At 41.5% G+C, this 26,164-nt stretch overlaps 1 protein-coding gene across 4 annotated transcripts in view; it reads right to left on the bottom strand.

Moving 5' to 3' along the window:
- Positions 1-26,164, bottom strand: part of unc13c (unc-13 homolog C (C. elegans)) — a 133,437-nt gene that overhangs the window by 6,539 nt on the left and 100,734 nt on the right. For 2 of the 4 annotated variants that reach the window (XM_088295581.1, XM_088295585.1), the window contains 12 exons: positions 25,186-25,312; positions 24,130-24,226; positions 23,252-23,395; positions 22,277-22,354; positions 19,694-19,771; positions 17,646-17,672; positions 13,213-13,301; positions 11,714-11,851; positions 9,830-9,953; positions 8,479-8,541; positions 4,526-4,606; positions 1,454-1,601 (listed from right to left, as the gene is read on the bottom strand). In XM_088295581.1, coding sequence (XP_088151707.1) covers positions 1,454-1,601; positions 4,526-4,606; positions 8,479-8,541; positions 9,830-9,953; positions 11,714-11,851; positions 13,213-13,301; positions 17,646-17,672; positions 19,694-19,771; positions 22,277-22,354; positions 23,252-23,395; positions 24,130-24,226; positions 25,186-25,312 — 1,194 coding nt within the window. The remainder of the gene's footprint in view (positions 1-1,453; positions 1,602-4,525; positions 4,607-8,478; positions 8,542-9,829; positions 9,954-11,713; positions 11,852-13,212; positions 13,302-17,645; positions 17,673-19,693; positions 19,772-22,276; positions 22,355-23,251; positions 23,396-24,129; positions 24,227-25,185; positions 25,313-26,164) is intronic. The other 2 variants (XM_088295582.1, XM_088295583.1) reach the window with 2 other exon arrangements.

The following is a 26,164-nucleotide window of genomic DNA, read 5'->3' as shown; positions in this document are numbered from 1 at the left end:
TGACGATAAGGGAAGGTATTGATATCGTGATATAGTGCACCGTTATCTCACGCGGTACAGTATCAATACAGCAGCATCAGATATTGATCATGTCGATTCGCAATGCATGCGCATGTAATGAGTTTGACCTTTGAACACGAATCTCAGTATTCTCTTGCTATTGCAGCTCCCTTTTGGCATATTATGGCTGTCATATAAGTTTACGGTTAATTTTGCGATTCCCTCTGCTATTGCTCAATTGAGTGCAGTGTGAGCCGCATCCACACACATTTGAAGGGAATAAAAACACTTTTTTTTTTGTCGCCTGACGCTGGTGCGACACACTTTGGCTTCTGTGGAATAAACTAGTACACGCCGGACTCTAAATGTGCCGCTGTCATCAGCAACGGGGGGTTGGTGATTAATGAAGGAGCGTTGGAGAGCCGGCGCGTGCTGACCTAATGTGCATCAGCTACCTCGCCGGTGTCGCTTATAGGCACCGGATTTGGCAGCCTCTCAACAGCGCAGACTGATCGTGGTGCGTAGCGACTCGAACAAAAGGGAAAAGCCAAGGCCGTCGGTTTGCAAGGTGGTGCGGCTTGTTCTGCCCGGCTGGCCCGCTTCGATGCAACCCATGTGTGTGTTACGCACACTTGAGCAACTTGGGCTGGATTCCCTCCTGAACGGAGTAAGACACCTCAAGGTGTTTCATCTGTTTTACAGCAGGGGAGGGGGGAGGTTGTCTGAACACATGAACTGGGTAAGAAAGTGGGCCAGCGATGAGCGAGAGAAAGAGAGAGAATTTATAGACGCCGAGTAACAAATAATCCAATGGCTCTGACGGAGTTATGTTCGAGATAGGAGAGAGAGAAATGTGGCATAGTGGAGTGTGTGGCTTTTGATGTGTTTATTAATATGCAACAATATGTAAAAGGAATTCAAGTTAATCACATTTAATTGGAACAACAAATCATCATCTGGTCAAAAAGACAATTTGCTAAGAATCTTGATACATGTGGTGTCACGCGATTCAAGGATGCGACGGTTTTAAAATGTAATTTGTTTCATCAAATCAAAACTGATTTTCTGATTCAAATTGTTTTATGTTAAATCCCTGCTTAACATATTTCACATTTAAGATTATCGGCAGTGAAAGTTTTCCAAGCTAATTGGGGGACAAAAAAATCCACACCTCAGAATAATATCGTTTAAAGGCATCCGACATTTAGACCATCCATGACACGGACAAAAATACAAATAACATGAAGAGTGTGCTAAATTCCATACGGATAGATGAGAAGACAAAAACGAAGTAATATTCATGCCAAACCAGTTATTGGCGACAGACTTTGTTTAAAAAATACCAGCAATTTTGCTGTGTTTTCAATTGTGTGTTTAGGCTCCAAAATGGTACAGTTCCACAAAATATATTGTGCCACAACAAGACAAAAGAATTTGACTTCCGAGCTCTTACCTTGAGAGGTTTGGGTGCATATATATTTCTTGATCAAGGCATCTGTAGGTTGAGTGTAAAGGCTAAGAGCATATTTGAGGGACTTCATGTCAGGGCTCTTCTCCAAGAAGGTCTTCTTTAGCCCGTTTCCTCCAGCATGGAAATATTGCTGGAGAAAACAACAAACAGACATTTCCTGAATTTCCAAAGGACAGTGCGTTTATACGAATGTTGCAAATTGCTCAGCAATGTGTGGGAACGTTGCCATTTTACACAGGCTGGGGAGTGAAGGCATTAAGCCACAGTTGCAGCTAATTTGCATGTATATAAATGTGGAGGCCTGGTCTGGAATGTTCATCAAAGCGTCGCAGCATAAAGTGAGAAAAAGAGGCCAGATCAAGGGACAGTGAACTTCTCATTGTGCCTTGTTTATTCCGACGTGCACCGCATGTGCGTCGTTCTAGTCGTCTCCTCAGTGGCACGTAGAATAATCATTACAGGAACAAAGGCCGATTGGCCCTAATAGGACCAAGTGTGTCAGACAAATAAATGCTGCAAATATTCCGAATGGTGAAAACCCTGTGAAACATTGGAGTTTGACCAAAATCTTCAAGTAAAAACTCACAACATTCAAGCTTAGACCGTTGTATGATTTTAATTTGTATAAATGTATATATATATATATATATATATATACATAAACAGGTTCACTTTTTTATGTTTAGATTTTTTTCCCCCACTCGTTATGGTGTCAGCGTTGTCCGTTGGTAGAGCGGGTTGTCCGGTGATTGAAGGGTCGCCGGCAAGGCAAGGCACTGAACATAAATTTTCTGCCAGTGGGCCTTGCAGAGCCTCGCATATCGCAGCAGCTGCCGATTAGTGTATTAAAGTGTGCGTGGCTGACTGGCTGCTTATGTTCCATAAAAACTATTGTTGCATGTCTTTTAAGTATGCATATTGCATACCATTATTGTGATTTTGATATTTTTTTGCTATATTGTGCAGCTTCATTACTATTTTTATTGGGGGGGGGGGGGGGGGGTTGAACTGGATCCTATCTCAGTTGCCAGTCATTTTTTTGGTTTGATCCATTATTTCATGTGGTTACAAAATCCAAACAATTTCCAAAGCTTCCACATTGATTTCATTTAATTCCACATTGTTCCGATGTGAGTCAAAAATGTGACTTTATTATGGGTATATCTGTCTTCACGCGCCCCTTTTTAAGGACCATACTTTAATTGATTTGCACGTTGTTTGGGAAAGGTTGGGCATGGGACCCGAAAACAATTTGTTGATCTGGAATTTTTATTTTCATTTAAAGCAGATGTCATTTCTTTGTTTGGCAAATGGCAGCCAGTTTGTATTGTGCATGATTGCGAGTGGAGCAGTCATGGAATTTAGCTTTAATTACTTTTACAGCCAGACATGATGCGACTATGACAGTAGGGAGAGATCTAGCACTATCAGTGGTGGAAGTAGTGAGAGCTATTCTCGATTTTCATAATCTCTTATTTTTATGTGCATTTCATTCGCCGCTATGCTAATGAAATGCATATCCAGCATATCAAAGTCGCTTGGTCCAGATGGAGCAGCTGCCTCTGTGCTATCATTCCATACAGGTCGGAGTTCAGATGGGGGCGAATCTACGTTATAGGAAATATATCTGCAGAGCTTGCCTCCCTATCACGCATGGACACATTTATCCATTTATCTGTCCATTAGCATGTGCAGGTTGGACGTTCAGTGTGATTAAATTCCTGCGAACAGAAAGTCCAGGACATAACATTTTATCTCGACGCATCCTGTCATTTATCTTCTTTTTTTTTTTTTTTTCCAAATGATAAGAGATAGTTACAAAGAGGAGGCGCGTTGGATCGATGTGGTGGCACAACTCCCCAACAGCAACGCTAACTGACTGTTCTTGATGACAACAATCCCGGCAACATGATTGATCCAAACCACGGGGTAGTCGCCTGGAAGTCCTTGCAATCAATCCGTTTTCTTTGCAGCGCTGCACCCCAACCCCACCTGACTCCAAAATGTGTTGCAAAACAACACAGCATCTCGGTTGTCAAGCCGTTGCTTTCCCAACAGTCGTATCGGCCACACTGCATGCCTTGCTTTGCTGGAGATTTATGGGCCATCAGGAAACATAAAAGACGCAAAAGATGTACACTGCTATTAAGTCTCCAATGCATCCTCATTGGTGGTGGATCTGAACAAGCATAAACACAACACTCAACTAGATTGGACACAGCAGGTGCACTCAATAGTATATAACTCTGTCGTCGCTGTAAAGCCACAAATAAGATGAGCTGCATCTTTGTCGTTGTCATGACAACCTCCAGATCAGAATTCTATGGACAATTTTATACAAAAAAACAAAAAAAATTGTATTTACCTACTCTTCTAAAATCCCAAAGCAATAGAACAACAACACTAGACTGTCTGAAGAAACTAGCCCCTTTTTTGTCAAATTATAAAACGCGAATGTGGCTGTAAACCTGAAACGAGCAAGTGTTTTAATTTACAAGAGGTTACAACAAATCTGAAAAATTTAAATTCCCGAATCAATTTAAAGTTAGTAGGACTGGGCGAATTGCAATGTATGTTCTGTACTTTTATTTATTTTTCTAAATATATATATCAAAAGAAAAAAAATCCCATTAAAAAATGTCTGTTAGGAAAACATGCGTTTGTGTTTCCAAATTTCCTCTTGGCAGGTCAGGGGGTTGTGTTCTGATTATCATTATTACTTTTCTTAATCAATATTATATTGAGTGCAATTTCTATTAATATTGAGCAGGTGTCGATCATATTACACATTGATATTAAATTATTGCCCATCCCTAATCAATACGCTTTATCTAAATCCTAATATATGATTATCACATTTTTCCTCTTCATCAGCACCGGTCTCCTTCTGTGGTTGCATTACCAAAGAAAAACAAAACAAAAAAAAGAAATCCTTTAGATGTGTTATCAACCATAGCACCTTACGGGTAAATGACATTTTATGGCTGTACGAGGAGTCCGGGAGCAAAAAAGAGCTTCAAGCAAGCCATCAATTCATGTCTGTTGGGTCAGCACCTTGATGGTGGGAAGCACGAGGTCCATGGCCGCACACTGACGTGGAGTCAAACTCCTGGCTTCCTCACGGATGACATGCTCCTGCGGAGGGACGCAAAACATTAACATTGGGCATTAATTGCTTGTTGAACTGAACCGCTGCTGCGTGCATCGCAAGTGCACACTTGAATCTGAACAAGAATGTCGCCATAGCATGCCAGGATAGAGAAATGTATTTTAATCACCTGCCGAGTAAACCCCCAAAAATATATATCAGGATACTTTCTGATCGCTCAACTTCTAATGTGGATCCTAATTGGCTTTTACAAAGCTGTTAACGCACCTCTGCTGACATTTATGGTGCAGTGCAGAGAAAATGCTCATCCCGTGCCTAAAATTAGAACCTGCAGTGGAAACACGAAAGCCTCGCCTCGCTTTCTTTTGCATATGCATTTAATCAGAGACGGCTTTAAATTGATTTCCACGAGCCAGTGTGAGACCGCGAGGACTTTAATCAACATCTCGGCTAAAATGCAAGCCAAGTGCCAAATCGCGCCCGTTTCATTCTTATTGACTCTGTTCAACATACAAGATAAGGTAACCCCCAACCACCCCAAAAAAAATTAAAACAATGACCGAACACAGTCAAATATTTGCATCCTTTTTCGCATCAAGACAAGCAAAAGGGCATGAGCTGAAAAGATTTAGATTCAGAGACTCCATACTCACATATTGACATTGAAAAGTGGAGCATGTGAACTCCTTTGCTAAGCAAAACAGCAACAACCTTTTGTAGTAAACAAAAATAGTTGAATGCACAATATAAAAGGTGATTTTACAACATGGGAGCCAACGCTTCTATTTTTCAGAACCTGACTTATAAATGGCTTCAATTTATTTTCGGGAGAATCTCTTAAGCATTGCGGAACCACAATTGTGCGATGTTTGGCTCATTTCAGGGAGGTTGGCTTCGTAAACACCACGCGCGGACATTTCTGAGTTTTACCTCAGCATGACTTGGCCCCCGCCGAGCTATTTAAATACTGCATATCAAGTAAACATGTTTTACAACAACACAGAACAATTTTGGTAATTTCATATGTATAGCATCTTGCTGCTAAAATAGTCTCTGTCACCAAAACGTGTGCAAGCAGTGTACAATACGTACGGCGCCGGGTACATTCAAGTGAATGGGAGCGAGCTGACAAGGCGCAACAAGCGCCACCGCTATGCAAGCCATCATCATGATGGGAGGCTTAGATAAAGTCCTATGTACGTTAAGTACACGCCATTTAGCACAGACAGCGTTATACCATGAATCATAGTAAAATGCCAGTTCCCTGCATAGTATTGGAAACCTTGTTGTGTGGAGACGTTGGACTTTAGAATTTCATTTGAGACTGAGACGTGAGTCCTTCCGCCCTGTATGCCTTGGTTGTCTGCTCTTTTCAGTTCAGGGTGTACCCCGCCTACTGCCTGAAGACAGCTGGGATCGGATGGATGGATGTAATATACGGCCATCGTTGTGAAATATTATTTATTATTATTATTATCACAATGACTAATTATGAATCCAAAACCACATTTGTACAAATAAATAGACAATTCCATCCGCCTATTACAGTGGAGTAATAAAATAAACACCTCTGGCAACCATTTGCTCCTATAAAGCAGACTTGTGCACGTTCCGAAAATCCCTCGTACGAGATGATTATGACTCATGACCAGCATTAACAAGAGGGTAATAAACGACTTCAACGCTCGAGGAAAGATACAGACACACGCCCATCTGTGCGCTCGTCTCCAGATGTCGTTGCCTCGAAGGATGGCAGAGTCTCACAAACGCCGACTCCAAGGAATGCAAAGGCAAAAGCGTCAATTGGGCGTACGTGCATCTGTCGCGTCACTAGCAGGTTAAATACTTGAGCTATCGGCCCATCACGGTGCTAAATTGAAGTAAAAGTTGTCGGACCCTGAGGCATGATTCGTCCTGGTGTTGCATCAGTAAATAGAAATGACGAGGTCGGGTGATGCTGAGGTGCTGCAGTGGCGATCACATGTTTTGGTTTTAACAGATGTTGGCAGCTAGCATTCCTTCGTTGCCGTTGCATAATCTTTCTGTGCGCGGGGTGAATACAAGCGTGAAGCGCATTATACATGCACTCAAAGTTGCGCTGCGGCATCAAAAATCCTTGAGGACAGAGAGAAAAAAAAATGTGATCTAATATATTAATTGGACCGCATGATTTGTGTAAGGCTGTTATGTTTTGTTTTATTTTAGGCTCAGTGGACTTTTAAATGAGCATTTAAAAAGCATAGCTTCTGCAATAATGGTAAAAAAACGGCTAACACAAGACATTTTAAGGCTTCTACACACCAATCCCCCATCGTCTGTCGGAAAGTCTGTACACGGCGTCTGTTTGGTGTAGTGCACACCGTTGTCAAGTTGGAGTCATTTTCACATTTCCTCCATGAACATAGCTGACTGGACAGAAGAGCGCGAAGACAAATGAATCACTCTCATTCACAAAAGACTGCCGTTATTGGACCGTCAAAGGCTTGGTTGACTATCGCCCCCTGTTGGCATGGAGGGCTACTACTTCTCACGCATGCGCAGAAGGTCCGGCGACTTTTGCCGTGTGCGCTTCGGTCATTTTCCGGTCCGTCGTGCTGAATTCTAGACCAACGCAACAGTTGGCCACGGTGGCCGACATCGGATTGGTGTGTAGAGGCCTTTACACGCACAACCTCAAGTTATTTAATTGGTTCCGTGAGCCCATTTGTAACTTGAAACGTTCAGAAATTGAGGTCATATTTCCCTTTGAAATGAGGCTGACGCGATAGTTGGATTGTGTGTAGAGGCCTTTAGAAAGCCCCAGACATAAGGGAGGCGGGGTTGTTTTAATTGTGGCCACAATCTAGATAAACCAAAATACACTACTCTCCAAAAGTTACAATTTGGGATATTTGGTTCTTGGGTGAATTTTCAGGATTAAACTAAAGTTTGACCTTCCCTTTCAATGCACATCTCCCAATGTTCAATATTTTAGTCCATTTTGCACTATTTGCTGTTCTCTAAACAAGAAGCTGAAAAGTATGCTGACAAGGACTGTGTCAACACTCATTCTAATTGAATCAGGTCATTCGAGGATTAAACACCTGTTGGGAATTTTCCCATTCAGCCTGTTTAGCTGGCTACATACTTCCAGTGTGGCTCTTGAAGAGTGCGCTTCATACGACGTTTCGCACCCCCGCATACGTCACACGCTTTGCCATTCAAGCGCTGCTGCGACTTGAGCACGCATGAACGCGTGCTATCATTCATTCTCACTCAAATCTGAAAATTTTCATTCGGACTTTTCTTTTAAGTCAGAATTTTTGTTCACAACCCTAGCCATTCAGTGATTCATAAACAAGTAGCATCATTTTTAAATCTATTCTACAGCTGACTGAGAACTAGTGTAAGTCGCAGTAAAAAGGCCTACCTGATGTGTTTTTTTTATAAAATGAGTTCCCCGGACGATGAAATAATGACAATGATCATCATCTACAACGATCCTGCTTCCGTTCCCTTTGTAAATACTCGAATATTGGTTCATATCTTCCAGTAAATGTTTATTTGTGATCCAGCAGTTGTAACCACGTCAGATTTCTGCCTCTCAGGACTGGTTTGAACAATGTTTTAAAGATTTGTTTTACAGGTCCCACGTCACACACTAGCGAGTTATGCCGGAAAAGTGGAAATGGAAGGACCTGGTGGAGATGTTTGCCCATATGGTGCATGAATATAGTGTACCATGGCTCATAAGATTGGAACATTCGTCATAATCATTCAATTTAAATGAACAGACGAGTGCATTTGAAATGTATATCTACAGTGGCAGTCACATACTACCCAATCATAATCCCGGTGTAATCTGAGTCACCAGAACATTTTAGGAAGCAAAACTACAGTACAAAAAAAATTAGATTACCTTCAATTTGGACAATTGTCCCAAGTCCTTTGCCGCATTGAAGATCATCTGAGCTCCTTGCTGCTGGAAGACAAAATAAAAAAAAAAATCCTTCAATTATGCCATAAAAAGCTAACATGCAAGCGTGGTGGCCACAACGCATGGCCATTCAGGATTCTTTATTACATTAAATGCTGTAAATAGAAAAAGAGTCATTTAAGTATGTAAAATAAAATGTACCAAAAAATACACACTATCTTGCACTAATTCTGTGAAACTACCTATAAATACTAAAATAAATACTTCGAAAGATACTTTACTTGACTTGGACATCAATCCATTTTTTTAATGTAGATGGGAATGAAAGCATATTAATACATTTAGGGAAATGTACTGTCCTCAAGAAAACTAAAATAAAAACTAGAATTCATTAATTTTTATTTTTTTATCCACCTTAATAGAATTGTTTTCGTCTTCTCTAGTATGTATAATATAATCTCCGCATACAAAATGCAGTATGTACCCAACGCGAACGCGGTTTCGCCATGAAATTACACTACCTACAATACAATGCTTCTGTTCTGCATCACGGATGACCCGGATTACCGCTAATGCTTGTGTACGTTGCAGACAAGGCATTGTGTATATGCATTTTTTTTTTCTATTTTGCTCTGGTCAACATACTTTTATTATTTACATCGATGCATAGTATTATAGCAATTTTCTTTAAATCCCTAGTCTTAACCATATCCAAACTGGCGAATGATCTGCACTACTCTCCCATTATTGAAAGGAGAAGGGGATGAAGTATACTCCTCAAAGATAATTTACAATTTAGATTCCGAAGAATATATTTCTCCCTGCATGGCAATTAAGTCAACGGAGAGCGGCACAGTTGTTGACAGTTAACAAGATACATAGATGAATAAAAATATTTGCGTCTATTAATCGTTTTCAAATATATAAATATAGTAAAACGTAAATACCACAAAATATACTTCAGAAATAGTTTCATAATAATCTTACATTAACCATAAAAAAACACCCTATGTAGATGCACATGGTGGAAAGAGCAAGCCTCCACTAACACCTGTAGCATCTCTCGACATTATGTCTCTGTGTGGATGTATTACTTTGCCTAACGAAAGACAAATTCCTAATTCGATAGGTATTTGCCGCCATCTAGTGGCATCTTGAAGCATTACAGAAAGGGCACAAAGCCACAAATAACTTAATGGTGATAAACTATAACAAAGTTTGCAAACTCATGGCTCTGAAACACCAAATGATGAATAGAAATATCCCCCACAAAAAAATCAGTCTGAATGTTGCTTTTCTGTAAAGAAAAAAAAACAAACAAAAAAAAACTCACGCTCTGGTCGCTCAACGGCGGCAAAACGATGGTCCTCTCGATGGTGTTCAACACGATCTTCCAAAGCTCTTTCAGAACACGTTTCAGCACTGTCTTCTCACAAATCTTGGCGAATAACATCAAACTGCAAACAGGAGGTAAAAAATAAAAAATAAAAAATGAAGCATGAGTTTTAAACACATCTTAACAAGACGCCTTCATAAATAGGATTAGTCGAGTGCTTATTAAGCCTTGTATGCAAGTAAATAGTCAACTCGTTACGCTATTTTCCAATTTCAGGCTGACATTCAGTCTCATTCCCTACGGGGGATGGGAGGGATTGATAATCCCCCCCCCACCCCTTGCAAATTATTCACAATTCACTTTATTAGCATAAAAATTCCTTTTACAAGTCAACATGGGTAAGAAAAGGGTGTGGAGTGCAATAACGGCAAACAAGAACATAGAGTTAAAAGGGCCTTGCAGTCAGTTGGCCGCTTGCCATCGCCGCCACACAATGCTCGATGGATCAATTTGGTCCGAGCCAAGAAACCGCTGCTTAATATCTCCGTGACAGAACAATCAGTCAAAGCGGGTGGAGTGGAAGGATTCCAAGTTGACTGTTAGACTGGCAAAAATATATCTTGAAGGGTACACTGACTTTGGCTGTCGCTTGAAAACTACCTTTGACACTTGACTTGCAGACAATGGACACTAACATAGACAGTTTGCGCCGCCGAATTGATAACATTTAAGGAGCAATACGGTTCCCGTGACAATGCGGAGCTCTCTATTTGCTCTTTGCTAAAAGCAAAAGGGCCCACACAAGCATTGCAACTGAGCTTGTTAGCACCACGGGTAGAAACAAGGCCTAACAATGAAGCATTAGCATTTTGGGCAAGCAGCTAAGCGCATATCATTATTGTCGACGTAATCCAATTTACCTGCTACTGACGTTGACCTCCACACAAAAAGGTTTGCAATTGCCTCGTGGTGCTACAAGATGGTGGCAACCGGCCAAGCGCTTTTTGTTTGACCACATGAGGCTCTTGCCCTCAGTTCAACATTGGTGCTTTGCACCAGCAGATGGTGACCAAGGAATAATATTTGAGACGTGGCTGAGGCTTGAGCATAAAAACAGTGGCGATGAACGTTTTTTTCAGTGAATAACAGAGGATTAGTTCCTGAAAGACGCCTAGTTGCAGTTTCACACGCAACATTGCTTACGTTTGACAGGAGCATGTAACTCGTGATGCATTCAATTGAACATTTTAGGAGGTGGGTCGTCATTTCAGTGTAGTTTTTGGCTATTCATTGCGTGGCTCGATCCTATTGCCCTAAAATATAAAGCACAGTAATCCTAAAACGTATCACTGAATTCAAATAACACTACGTTGAGAGACAGAAATGAACTCCTACTGTACCCCCTTTTTTTGTGTGTGTGGCTGTATATTGTGCAGATGGGAGTAAGGATTTGCATTTCCATATCATAAAGAGGATTCCCCCCGTAAAATTCCATCGACCTCGTTGATGCTTTGACAATGGCTGAGAGGGATTTCTAAACCTCAGCTGAACCATTTTCTAATCTCTGTGGCTGTTTCAGGAATGGCTTGTCTTTCACAGATTACCGCGTTATTTATTTATTTATTTTTTTTCATCCCTCACACTGACTTGAATAGGATGTTATTAAGAAGTATAGCATCGGTATTCATGTCTCTGCAGTGAGCAAGTTGAACGACTAATAACCACCGCACTGTACTGTACTGTATTCATCAGGGTTGTTCAGAGTGTGGTCCGTGGGCCATCTGTGGCCCGCCGTCCGTGTTTAGCCGCTCGCAGCATATACATAAATAGCTTTGGACACGGCCCAGCAAATAAAAACAGACCACTTAAGATGTTACTCACTTTTTATCGAGAAGGTCCATAAGAGGTCTCAGGACAGTCTCTGCATCCATAGCAGCGTTACTTCCCTTGGCCGAACCTTTCATCTGGACCAGCTCCTGATTCATCTGCTTCACACAGTCCTCGATCACCGGTTTGAAACTGAGGAATAGAAACAACGCATGTAGTACATCTGACATTTTGGTTCAGAAAGGAACATCGTTTTGTAGAAAACGCAAGCACCCGGGGCATTGTTTGAATGGCAGCTGGTCTGTTTTTCAGTAACGGGCTTCCTCGCTATCTCAACTGTGCAATTGATATCAGGCAGAGGCCGCAGGGTGCAGCATGATGGAGTTCAGCACATAGTGTTGTCTCACAGTTCCGAGGGTCGGGGTTTGAATCGTAGCTCCGCTGTTCGTTTGCATGTGCTCCCTGACTTCTTCCCACATTACAAGATGCGTATTTGTCAGCAAAATTGAAGACTCCAAATTAGAGGTAGACCTTTTTTTTTTTTTTTTTTTTTTTTTTTCAGGGCTGATACCAATTATTAGTACTCAAGGAGGCCGATAACCAATATTTGGAGGCAATATTAATGTTCAGTAAAAGGCAAAATATAAATAAATAGTTTTAAAAAAGAAAAAAAAACTCTAAACATCTTTATGCAAATCTGAAAAATTATATAGTGGACATATGCTTAATGTTGATTTATATTACACTGGTTCCCTGTAGTTTTCTACAGTAAATAGCTTTTATAGTGACACGTTTTTTCAAATTTCGAAATAACAGAACTGTTGCAATTTAACTTATCTTTGCTTAAAATGTCAACCAAAACAAAAGGTGCAACGAGTTCCCGGGGTCAGCAGCATCTCTTATAAAGTGAATTGAAAATTCCATGAAGTTCACACGTTTTTACAGTAAATTTATTTATCTGCCATCCGATTTTACAGAGGCCGATTCCGATATTTGTCAAAATGCTAAATATCATCGCCGATAATAGCCCGATAATCAGTCTATCTCTACTTTAAAGTAGTCCAGAAACGTGAATGTGAGTGGGAATGGTCTGCATATGTCCTGCTGGAACATTTTCAGGATGCACCCTGCTTCTTGACCTTTGATTAGGCCCCAGCCCATGATTAAGAGCCAGAAGAAAATGGATAGTGTCAAGAAAAAATAGGCTCCCTCTCTCAAAGTATAACTGATTGAAAGTGGCTTGTGTGTTTAGTTAAAGTATCCGTCCATCTACCCTGAAGTAGAATCCCAAGCCAGATCAGGACTTAATGAACCAAGTGAACTCAACAGTATGGCTTGGTGAACATAAGGCCATAAAGCAACATTCAGGAGTTGTTAACTCACAAATGCTGGCTGTAAAAATGCAACAGGGAAACTTTTTTTTTCTATTCCTGAAATATTTAGGACAAGTGCATTCGGTGCTAAATGGCGAGTGCGTCGATGAGATGCAAAGCAGATTAGCGGTGTAATTAGTCTGATTGAGACGTTTGTACATGGGTTGCGCTGATATTCACCTGGAGCCTAAGACACCGCTGAGCTCATCCAACACGGTGTTTAGTTTGTTCTGCAGCTCCTTGAGCAGATCACTGGCCTCAGCATCCAGCTGTCGCGGTAGAGGAAGAAGACGGACAGTTACTGCATGGTTGCACTCCACAGAGCTGCCACAACGCCTTACAACTCTGCAGGATGCCTGGGCTGGAATGGGGGGGGGGGGGGTGTAAGGCGTAGCGACGGGGGGGAGGTGGGGCCCTTCCGCTCGTTCTATTTGCCATCTGTGCCGAGCATCGCTCTGAATACAAATGGATGGCTCAGAGCCGAGCGCGGCCGTAAGAAATGGCGTCAGCGGAGTAGAAGCAGCCAGCTAGAAGGCGACCACATGGGCAACGTGCGTGCACTAGTGCGTGCTGTACTGTAGCCACAGCTGAGAGAAAGTCAGGTATCAAGGGAAAGTGGACTGCAAAGTGTATGGATTTTTACATTAGTCCGTTTATCATTCATTCTTTCCATTTTCAATTGCCGATCAAACGTAAGTCGTTATTTTTTTATCCAATGAAAAAAAAAAAATCAATCAATTTAAAAGTCAAATCAATAATATAAAATGAAGAAACAGGCCACATGACTGAATAGAATTTGAATGGGATGAATTGCGTGATTAGAAATCCAATATGCTAAAAACGAAAGGAAGGCCATTTTGCATTTACTTCACAAGTCACCTTGACTACAAAAGCAGCTGTAACAGATCTTCATAATTTTGCACAATAGCTGAACAAAACTTTTATTTATTTATTTATTTACTTTACTCTATTGGTAGTACCAACTACTGGCTAAAATAAATACTTGTTTTATTTTTTTGTTTTTCTGCCAGTGGTTACCCAGATATACGTACCTCATGTGTGGTCCGATGAGCGTTTTGGCCTGTGCATTTTCTTTTAGCCAAGAAACCATTGTTTTGGAAGGTATAAACTTGTACGAAAACTCATGAACCTTTGCAACAACATCAGGGCTGGCAGCAGCATTGATATTTCATTCGGTTATTGTGTGATTTATTAGAGGAAAAATGGCTCAATAACACCCTTCCAATTTATTAGCGGCGCAGCCCTGGTTGTATGTGTCAACAAGCTCAGCAAAAGTTGGAGGCCCCAACGTTGCCAGGGCTGCGAGGCCCCTTTATAGCGGCTTGCAGCAATAATAGTAATGTTAGTTTTTACTACGTTAGCGGTTACTATATTAACAGTTGTTAACCCCTGTATAGTGTGAGGAGTACGCTCCAAACACACCCCAATAGGAGAAAATGTGCAATATTGAGAGACTGCATGTATACATACACACACACACACACACCCCTACTCGTCTTTGCCAATTGTGAGGTCCACTTTGTTTAAGTACACCCACACCCACACAGACAGTATTTTAAATTTTTTTTTTACCCCCTTTATATGTTTTAGGCCACGAATAATCTCACGGTATGATATCTTCACTGTGTTAAAGTCCATGGTGCGAGATTAGTGCAATATTGTCAAAAACAAAACATGGGGGGCACTATAGCAAGGCTTGAAGTAACTGGTTTAGCGTCGCAGTTTGGAAGGCAAATTTAGAATTCACGCCTCATCAAAACACATTGATAATACTGAAATCAAACTTAGACCTGTGGCCTATTTTTTCTCAATGTTGTACTTTTGATCTTGGCCTAAATAGAAGTTCTCTTACTTTTTAATTGAAAATGCAAAGACCGAGCGAAGCAGCCATTTTCAATAGATGGTGGTGACTGCGGAGGAACAAGACGATGGCCCCGAACGGGACGATGAGGAAGATAAACAGAAACCAGATCATTAAATGCACTCTTAGGATTAAATAACATATTTTACATTTGTCAGATGTTATCGTTCTCCATTTCTGATTTCATGCCCGTTAGCCTCCCAGTCACACATTTGATGCTGACGGTCACGAGTAGCAGATGTTGGTCCTGAACTTGGAAAGCTTTTTCCAGGAGCTTCTCTCAAGAATCTAATTTTACATGCAGTATATGGTACCATCTTTATACAGAAGGTACTCAATTCAATCTTCATCTTTTATTGCGATATCTTGTAAGGGTAAGGTGGCATTGCATACAGTAGCTCCTTTTTAAACTTCACAAATGGTGTTTGTTGTGGCAATGAGGGACACAGCCTTCTTTTGGCACTTTTTTTTTTAAAGTGGCATCTACTCAAGGTCATTTTAAAAAAATTATTTTATTATTGCTACTAATTAGGGTGCAGTGTGTATTGAAGCAATGGCAACTATTTGAGGAAACTCCTAAACCCAATGACGATCATTATCGTTCGTCTTGATATGACGTTTTATTTCATATAGATCAAGACATTGATACAGCTTCATCCTTGCGATATACCAATAAAAATACTTTTAATGAGAAAAATATTTGGTATACCAAATATTGGCGGTGTATATTATGACACTTATTCATTTAGTGTGCAAGTAAGTGAGTACATGACTGCTTATTGTCCTCATCTGTCCTCTAAGAAACAAAAAGGTTTTTAGTTGTGCTGTACGAACGCATGTCGCCAAAAATTATTTGGTCGACTTGCTTCACGGACATGCCACTCTCGCTCTCTCTCTCTCACTGCACATGATCACCATAGATTTATGTGTTTGGGTGCTCACTTATGGACGCGTTCATACGGCTGTCAGTTCAGCACAATACGTTGAGGCATACCATATTTTATATATATTGTATATATTATATTTGGTCACAGAGAAAACTGCCCCAATGTGGGATCCCCCCCCCCAATTTTACAGTAAAGTGAAGGCTCTGTTTAAATGATAGCAGAGGGGAAGCATCATTCTCAATGGCCTGGCGAATGTTTTTGCCTGACCTCCAATCTGTTGTCCGGCAGTCTCTGGAATTGTTTTTTTTTTCTTCCTTTTCCTGAGAACTCTCACTTTAATGGCAATATGAGTGAGGAAAATACAAGCTCTTTGTTTGATACCCAAGGCCACTGTCATTCCCTGCGAGCTGAAAATTCAATACTGACTTCAAATGATCATTGACACGGCGGTCAAAGGTTACAGTCTTGCCCGTAATGCCGTCTTGTGAGAGGCAGTCACAGACCTTTCCATATCATCCGCGGGTCATCTCTCTGCAGCTTGTTCTTTTCCACAGATATTCTTTTTTTTCGAGGTAGAATAGTAAGCCTTGATCCTGTAAAATGTCAGGTCTCAGATCGTTTTGATGAAAAGAGAAACGTTCTGAAGTGGTTTAAATACTGTCGTTTCCTTGAATTGTTTTTAGCTGCATGGGAGAGGTCGATTAGGAGAATCTCAAGGATGTTAGGACCGAAGAGGCTCTGTAACCACAAAGTAGCCTTGTATGGATCCTTTAAACGTGATTTTTCTCTCTCATCCTAGTCAAGTCAATTTATTCCAAAGAAGCTTTGAATTTGAGCTATCAGTTTGTGGCGGTCACCTCCCGGCTGAATAAACTCTTGTCTGGCTTGGAGCCTATCAACAGAAGCCAAACTTTGCTTTCATTGGGCTGTTTCAACACTTGCTCGTGAGGAGCCATTCTGAATGCAGTTAACGAGTAGATGAGGGGTTGATAGAACTCTAAAACAAGACACAACCTTCTAAAATGGGGAACAATCAAGTCTGAGAACAATTTGTGGATGTCAGTTTTGTTTCAATAAATGCGGTTGTTGTTTATGTTTATTGCTAGTAGTGCAGTAATGCCGTTGATAATTACTTTGGAAGTTAATTGCAAACCGAGAACAACATCTTTACAGAGGAAAACCCTAATGCAAAACTCTTAAAAAAAAAGTCAAAGCTGCAAAAAGATACACCCGGATGTCGAGCGAAACAACGAAGGCTTCAGGAGTCATCAATACATGTGCAGAAAATGGCCTGAAGAGAACCAGGTCACCATCTGCTCGCTGCACCTTCGCTAAGAACATAAAGTTGTGCGGATGTTCGTCATGCTCTTGAAAGCGTAAGCTGAACGTTTGTGGTTGCAGCCTGGATGACTTGAGCTAAACCACAACCAGTCCAACTCAGAGGGGTTGTGTGAGAGGGAGGGGGTGCTCAACAAGCTATGACAGGTTTCTTAATTTGCCATGGTGAAAAGACTGGCAGCAAGGAGCGGGGGGAAGGAAGCAAGCTAAAAATAAAAAGCTGGGATCGCATGTTTTTTTTTTTTGTTTTTTTGAGCCACTATCCCTACAGCGCCGGTGATGGTGTGCTCGAGCAGCCTATCCTAAGGGGTGATGGGCAATTCAGATTTCGTATGCTCCGTGGCACATGCTGCTGCAAGGGATTCATACTAGAGGGGTGTGGTGGAGTGAAAAAAGCGCATGAGTAGTGGCGGGAAAGGACGGGATGTTCGGGGGTGCATTCGTGCTTTTTCACATCATTTGGTAAATGGCGGGAAAAGGCTGTTGGCGGGTCCTATTACACACACCTTACAGAAGGACACAACCCCCTCCTCCTGGAGAGAGAGAGCACATAAAGGGAATTGGGAAGAGGGGAAGGGGGGATAATGGGAAGAAGGGGGTATCCGGGACGGGGGGATGGCCATAGGAGACAAAACGCAGGGCGAGACAAGGTGTTAGATATTTACAGAGAAACATGCACTCGAGTGTAGACGAAAGCACAGGGGCAGCATCTCCCGGGGCGGCACATTTAAAGACTTGACCCGTTTATGCACATACAAAAAAGTGAACTTTGAAATTCCAAGTGGCTTGAATTAAAAAACCTGCATGCTGCATGCGTCGTCACGCTAGCTCCCGCTCTCGGAGGCCGGCCCATGCTAAATGTGTCCGACCAATTATGAGTCATCTGTCACACAACCGGGCGGTGGGGTGGGGGTTACCTATCGTAAGGGTCCTTCAAAGTGGGCATCCTGCTTCTGACACCCTTTCGAAACCCAGATGTCAACTCGAATTAAGAGAACTGTTGAAATTGGGGGATTAGCAACTGGGCATGGCGGATTAAACAGCACATGGGAAATGAAGAGAACTAAGTAAAGTACCGCAACAAAAGCATTCCTGTCTGCAGGTTTATATCCCAAACAGGTGCTCCATTTCATGCATGCCAATGCCGCAACCTGCTTCAAAGGTTTCTCTCTGTCATGGAAGGCCTTACTCTTTCTCATCCCACTTCTGACAGCAATTTGCCACACAACTCTGAGGAGCGCCCTCACGTTCCCTGGGTGGAAAAACCTCTACACTGACGACGGCAATAACAAAAAAGCCGCGACTTTGGAGATGAATAACAAAGGTGTGCTTCGCCGCAGGTTGGCTCAGGGTTGGAGTCAGAAATTGCTGCCCATTCCAGAGGCGCGCTCTTGTGCTTGAATGGTGCCCAAGTTTGAATAGCTTAATTTCGTTTTTTTCCTTTTGAAAAAAAAAAATTGACCATCCTTTTTGACAAACATTTTAGTCACGCTAACCTTTAAATGATCATCTTCACAGTTCAAAATCAAATTCAGCTTGGCCAATTAGACTCAGTGCTTTTGTATTGTGTTGGAATAATGAAGAGATATTCTTTTACTTTTATGTATTTTTTTTTACTTTTTTTTTTTTTTTCGCTCAATCACACATAAAGTTCAATGCCTTCGGACCAATCCCCCCGATTTTCCAAATTCTCGGTGCGTTGTACTCGGGTTGAAGTGGCCATTCCAGCCAAACATTGCATTTTGACCGACTATCCTATTGGGAAATCTTGACACATTGCTAATCCTAGGCCTCACCTATATCCGGGGTCCATCACACAGGGCTCACCTGTCCCAAGGGTCTTTCCAACTGGGAAATTCAATATCAGCAAAATGACAAGACAAAATTAGACTATAAGGCGGTTCTAAGTAAAACTTGTAGAAGTGATCTCGCTGTATGCCCATCATGCTTTACAGTAGCTTTGCCTTTCGAAAATGCTGCAGACCCGTCCCAAGGTCTCCCCCCCACCCCCATCCAACATCTGATATGTAGTTCCCGCAGTGCACACTTTCATCAGCGTCTGTTATGTTGAAAACGCTGCACATTGACCACAATGACACAGAAGCAAGAAGAAGAAAGCAAGCTTTGGCATGCTTGCCATAGTCACAAGTGGGATAAGCGAGAAGGGGCTGGGTGGGCAGGTTGAAGGTTTGAGTTTGTGAAGATAAGAGTCGGAAATACGATATTAACAAACTGACAAGGCAGATTAGTCGACAAGTCTGGTCCACAGGAAACTGAGGGAAGGATAACAGCACAACACCGTCAGGGTCAATGCATTTTCACTTCCAATAAATGTCACCCGAAATGATCATTTACATAATCAGGACCTTGCGCTTGTTTCTTTGGATGAGGATGTGTGTGAGGATGTGGAGTTTAAGCCGTCATTGCTGACTGATAGCAAGTCTGTTCAATTGTCCGCGAATGCCTACAAAGCATCGAGGATATGACAACCAACCACTGCGTCTTGTCCTTATATTTTTGTATCAAGGGGCTAAAAAGGCAAAAAGAAACAGACCTGTTTGCCTCCCATTGACTCGAACATCTTCTCCAACTGGACTCGGAGCTGCTGAATGTTGTTGAGAAGAATGCAGGGCTGTCAAAAGGGGTCGGAAACAAACAATGCATATTCAATGTTCACGTCTCGCCATAAAATAAATGACAGAAGCGGCATGTGAGGTTTGACTCGCTCATAAAATGGAAAACACACTGCAAGTATGTCAACAAAAGAAGAGAGGGGGAAAATTCACAGGAATGGCAAACATCCATCAGTTTGGATTTCCTGACACATTATCTATAGAAAAGATGCGAGGCGTCAGCACAACATTGTCAGTCAACGGGGGAACATTATACTACAGGGAGAGGAAAGCCCGCGCCGGACATTATCGATTTTTCGGCTCCCTGACAAATTGAACAGATGACGAACATTAATCACAACACTTTTTACGCTGGCCTGCCAGTAACTCGTCTCGGTTTTTAGTCAGGCCAACGCGATGTGCATTATCTGCCGCAAATAGTCGGAAATTCAGAGCCAGTGCTTCTAAAAAGGAGCGCAGATGTAATGGATAGTGCTGAGATTGTGCGAGACCACACATGAGTATGATCGCTGCCTTTCAAACCACGAGAAGCAGACAGGGAGAACACACTTGCACATACGGTAACAACTCCTCCTTTGCATTTCTCTTTCTTTGGTTCGAATGGCAAATGTATATCGTGCGATTCAAGTGGGAACAAAGGCAATGGAGCTGTCCACTAACACAGGAAGGAAGCTCATCATCATAGTGACGGATGAAAGGTGGAAATGAACTACTTATTTACAGACTCGGCTGTGAAATTGATTGAACAAAAGGGGAAGGTCCAAAATTGGATTTACGATATGTTCTGTTCGGCCCCACGTTCGGATTAATATTGCGTTTGTGGAATATGAATTAAGCAGAAAATGTACCCCTTTTTATTTATCTCATGGGGGTTCCATTTTGCCTTTCAACCCTGTTGACCTTGGCCCCCTGGCATTGTATCGTAAACCAACAGTCTCGAACTTGGGTTTTAAACTGGACAGTGATTTTAAATTGTATCGTCAAATCAGTGCTGTTGTTCAATCCAGCTTCTTTCATCTTTGGCAGCTGGCTAAAGTGAAGCGCTTTCTTTCTCAGCAGCCTGTAGAAACAGCAATCCATGCCTTTGTTCCATCTAGGCGAGATTACTGTAATAGTAGTCAGCCAGTCCTCCCCAAAGAGTCTCCAGTTGCTCCAAAATGCTGCTGCTCGTCTTTTAACTGCAGCTCGGATGAGGGCGCTCATAACCCCAATCTCTCTTCACTGGCTCCCAGAAATCTTTAAATGGCCTCACCCCAGCGTACCTCTCTGAGCTCCTCCACCCCTACGCACCTACCCTCCACAGGTCTGTGGACCAGATGCGACTGGAGGTGCGGAGGACTAAGCACAGCCACAGAGGAGCTTGCGCCTTTTCTTTTGCCGGTCCTTCCCTAAGGAATGAGCTCCCATTAAATGTTAGGCAAGCCCCCTCTCTGTTCACTTTTAAAACTCGTTTGAAGACACATTTTTACTCTTTAGCTTTCGACTCAACATGAGATTTTCGCTGTTCGGCTGTTTCATTGCACCAAATGGAAAGCGCTTTGTTACAGCTCCAGCTGTTGTGAATCTAAATAAAGTTGTATTGTATTGTTCTTGTTGTTGACCGAACATGACATCACAGTGCCAGATGGGTACTGGTGATTGTCCCGCATGGCGACAAAAGTCAAATTTTCTTAACCAAGTGTGTTACTCTTCCAACGTCTTCCCTCACGCACCCACACAGATGACCGCATTGAAGCATACGTTTCAACATTAAGCGTTCATATTATAGCATCTGGTTGAAAAAGTACATCAAGTAAGTGGCTACTCTATAAATAACATCTCTAAATACTCCGCACACTGTGCTCATGACAGCTTGACTGATTCTCTCCGTGTGCGGGTGTTTATGCAGCCTTTCTTTTGATGCTTATGACATTTATCATTGCACTGCGACAATACTTGGGAGCATATCTTTGAGTCATCTAATTGCGCCTCTGCATTTATCAGCTCTGTGTCACAATGCACAGAAAACAAACATCATTAGAGTGATTGCATTGCATTTGATGCATTACTGCCTCTGCGTCACTCAAATGGCTTTTAACTGTTTTGTTGTTTTTCTTTTTCGTTGCCATCCATTTATCAAGCAGAATAACTGCTTTCTCCTGAGTCTCAACAGAACAAAATATGTGCGTTGCTTACTCTTAGAATCCTTTGCTTCATATTTCACCGTCACTGTAAGACCGCTGGGGGTAATTTAGGTGCTCGGAGGGACCCCGAGTTGAGTTTTTGGTTATCTGTCCCATTAAACATCCAACACGGAGAGCAGAAATTGCAACAAATTTGGGCCGTGAGATGAGTAATTACGCTTCAAAGTGCATTACGGCTCACAGTGCTCGAGTCAACCGAGAACGCTTCCATTTGCTGTTAGAGCATCTACGGGATAGACTTTAAATATTTATCTTGGAAGACAACAAAAAAAAAAACAACAACTCCTTGTCACGTATTTGCATACAATAGAATGCACTTACCACGTTCTCCTTGTTCAAATACAAAGGGAAGTCTTTGGATATGATTGCGGCATACTGCAGAAGGACCTTATTGATAGTCTGTATGAAGGCAGGGAGGGAGAGAGGAGGGGAAGGTTTGGAGGGAGAGAGTCAGCGTTTTAATGACAATTCTGTGCGTTTGCTGTAAATGAATCAGGGGAATTTATTGAGGGAACAAATACAAGTGGTGTGGCCTTATAGCATGAAAGATCAATACTGTCAGTTATTACTGGTGGAAAAAAAAGAGGAAAAACGATAGCAAAGCACGCTACAGTAATAAGGAGTTTTTTTTTCTACTTTTTATTATAGCGCAACCTCTAAAGTTACTGTCACTAACACGTCATTTGGGATGAATAACATCAACATTGTAGGGTTCAGTGTGTTGTTTGTTTGAAGAAAACCTGGTGTTTTTTGTTTTTTTTTGCAACATTTACTGTATTTCAAAGCATGAACTGTTGTGCATGACGCCACCACAAATCTCGCAGGATGATTGAACGATTATTCCGATTATTTTATTGCCGCATCTCAATGGCGACACATGAAACTGGCCGTGTCGTCTGAGTATCTGCTCTTTTTGGGCTGCATTTGATAACAAAATGACTTGACTGGCTCATGGTTACGTGAATTCGGCTGTGATTTTCTCCAACGCATTTGGGCGCATTAAGAAAATAAAAAGCTTCAGTCAATGTAATACATCAGTATCATATTATCGTACATTAACGTTTCACTCCAAAAATGGGCTGTGCGCGAGGGGCTTGCGGAGCGAAGGTGAGCTTTGGCATCTGTTTACATTTTAATATAAGGAGTGGTGAACTCATGTTCAGACGTCTGGTTGTTAAGAATGTAAAAATGTTCCATCTACACAATATTGAAACGTTTTGTACATGCCGTCGGATTTCTGAGGGCACAGGAACACATTTGTAACTGAGAAAAATAGTTGTGACACAAACGCCGGACCTTTGCAAAGCGGCACATGAAGTGAGCCAGAGCCTGAGGGTTCGGACACTCGAGCTTCTTGATGATCTCAAAACTTTGGTTCAGCTGCGTGAACACGTCCACCACCGAGCAGGAGAAGAGGGCGTGCTCGGACGTCTGCTGGAACTGTGGAGACAAAAAAATGTGCTAATTGCATTATATAATGTAATGTCAGTTGGAACTCTAAATGGTCCAGGAGTTCAGTATCTTGCTCAAGGATACTTCTACATTGTCGATCGAACACACATCTACCACTGAGTCACACCGCCCCACCATGAATTTTAATTAAAGTGCCATTTGGAAAATGTGAAATTATGCTCTGATTAAAAAAATATATATATATCTAAAAAAAATGGAAAGAAATATCAATTAAACATGCATACAGAAAATATATTGAATGCTCAATTTGCTCATTTTAAATGCCACTTTTAATTAATTTTGCACTGATGAATGGCACAATGGTAGTGCGCTGGAATTTTTGCAAGCTTTGGAAGACAACAAAAAAAAGTTATTTTAGTTTAGTGTAAAAAAAATAACTAAGGCTGCCACAACGTAAATCTATGTATTCCTTGTTCTCATTCACTAATACAGCGTCGGCTCCTTTTTTATTTATCCTGGAAAGCACGCTTTGTTTTTGTTTTATTCAGTCCCATTCATATTCTTGTCTTGTGCGCAACCCGAGGCAAAGAGCGCCTCTTGTCTGTGTGAAATTCCTTTTTATCTGAGAGACTCTCTCCTCCTGGAGTAGCTCAATTCTTCTTAGCAGGGCTGTCCTTGGCCCATTTCAGGAAAGCAAAGAACAGATTGACGACTATGAGGAGAAACAATTTTTTTTTTCTTCTTTTTAATCTTTTACTCACGCCGTCTTTCTTGTCCCGCTCCAGAGCGCCATTGAGGAAATCCATGGCCACGTCTTCATTCTCGTCAAGCCACTGAATGACAAACGGCTCAAACCACCTGAAACAGGGAAATAATGTAAGCTGTTTTTTTTTTTTTTTGTAGGGGGTAAGTCAGGTGAGGAAGTCATTAAACTCAACAAGGTTTTATTTGAAGTTGGATTCATTTTACAACAATATTACAATATTTTCTCAAATAACGGCTTTGACCGCAATAGACGGCATGCTTCAATAAGTTACATTGGTGCATTTCTCCACTAAAACAAAAGTGTCTTTTATTAGTATCGCTATCCATGTGACATCTTTAGTATTCATCAGGGAGAAAAATGGTCAAAAGATCCTATATGAAGATGTGAAGATATTGTGGACAAACTATTTTTATTTTTTTTTTATAAGATTGGACTGACTAATGACTTAAATATTGTACGCTGAAGCAATGACCTGAATATTGTATCAACCAAATGTTAAAAAAAAGAAAGAAAGTAACCCCCCCCAAAAAAGTATATCAACAGTGGTGCTAAATTCCCGTCATTATCTCTTTTTTTCTGCTACTGAGCAAAGAAGTCCACCAGGGTTACTCAGAAATCTCCTCATGTGTCTCATGCTCCTTTTTGTGTGTTGCATTGAACAGTGCCTTGCAATTGAATTGATGCGTCCCCCCCACCACCCTCCTCCGTCAATATTAACTTTCAGACAATGTTGCGTCTGCTTCAGTTGTCCAACTGTGCTGATAAATCAGGTGTGACAAAGTATTTGTTTGACTTTCCCCTCCCGTCCATCATCATGGAAATGCATTAAAGCGTATATTGAACGGATACTTAATTTTCTGTGGTGCCTTAAAGTGGTCTCTTAATTAACAGATGCAAAAATCTTGGCATGGTTTGAAAAGGAATTCCATTAGGCTATTTTGCACCAAATAGATCACGATGAAGACATTGTTTCACACGTCGCGCATTTTGAGAGTATGTCCATTCAAGTGTGTTTACATTTACGGGGGAAAAAAAAGTGCACGTTACTTACAGGGAATACTCTGGCGGAACCCCCTTGAAGGCTGGCAACTCGCGCACATACTCATTATGGAACCATTTGACTTTGAAGTGAAGATTCATGTATTCAGTGCTTTTGCATAAGCGGTGCTTATCGTGCTCTGAAATGCAGATTAAAACACAGGAAAGGGAAACTGGTTAGCGCAAACGCCTCATGTTGAAATTGGAAAACCTGGTCAGACAAAAAATAAATAGACACTTTTTTTTTTTATTAAGTCACTTCAACTCAGAGACAGAAATAATGCACTTGAACACAAACATCTCCACAGGCACAATTATGCCAATAGCCTGCAGCTATTCAAGAAATTAGAAAGCTCCTTTCAGAAAAGACAAAGTCCCTAAATGGCTCCAGAGCAACTCCAGATAAATCCATTTTTGGCTGACGTTGCTGCTGAGCCATTAAGCGTAGCTCGTTTCAGACATTTTTTGGAACAATTAAACCTCTCTCTGGGATCCCCTCGTCGTGATCAAGGGACGGCGAGAGCGTGTTGTGTCATATATAGTAAGGAAGTAAAATTCAGTCACTTTTAACCATTTGCTCTTCTGAAAAGACAAAAATACGCAGACTTCCTCTTTAAGACCAATAAAGTCATTGGCATAAAACACCCGAATGTTAATTCAGGGCTGGTAACGTGCTGTTCGTATATGGCTCTACATTAACTTAACAGCAATATATCTAAAATATAAAAGTGACGAATAGCCACTGTTATGAATATAGTGTGGTAGACATTTCACGTGCCTACCGCTCGTCGTAAAGGCAAGTCGCACCACAACAAGGGTTTTTTTTTTGTTGAGCAAAAAAATAACACATATGTGACTCCAAACTTTTGAATTGTAGTTTATACACATATTTGAATTCTTGCTATAGACTCTAAAAACAGCAACTAAAGTTTTTTGTTTGTTTTTTGTATTGTCCCTGCCTGCATTGCAAGGAGAAAAAGGCAATGGTGCAT

Source organism: Idiotropiscis lumnitzeri, chromosome 5 (assembly GCF_059441095.1).
Source record: "Idiotropiscis lumnitzeri isolate Australia: NSW breed Sydney's pygmy pipehorse chromosome 5, RoL_Ilum_1.0, whole genome shotgun sequence".
Taxonomy (NCBI): domain Eukaryota; kingdom Metazoa; phylum Chordata; class Actinopteri; order Syngnathiformes; family Syngnathidae; genus Idiotropiscis; species Idiotropiscis lumnitzeri.
This window is presented reverse-complemented; position numbering and strand designations above follow the sequence as displayed.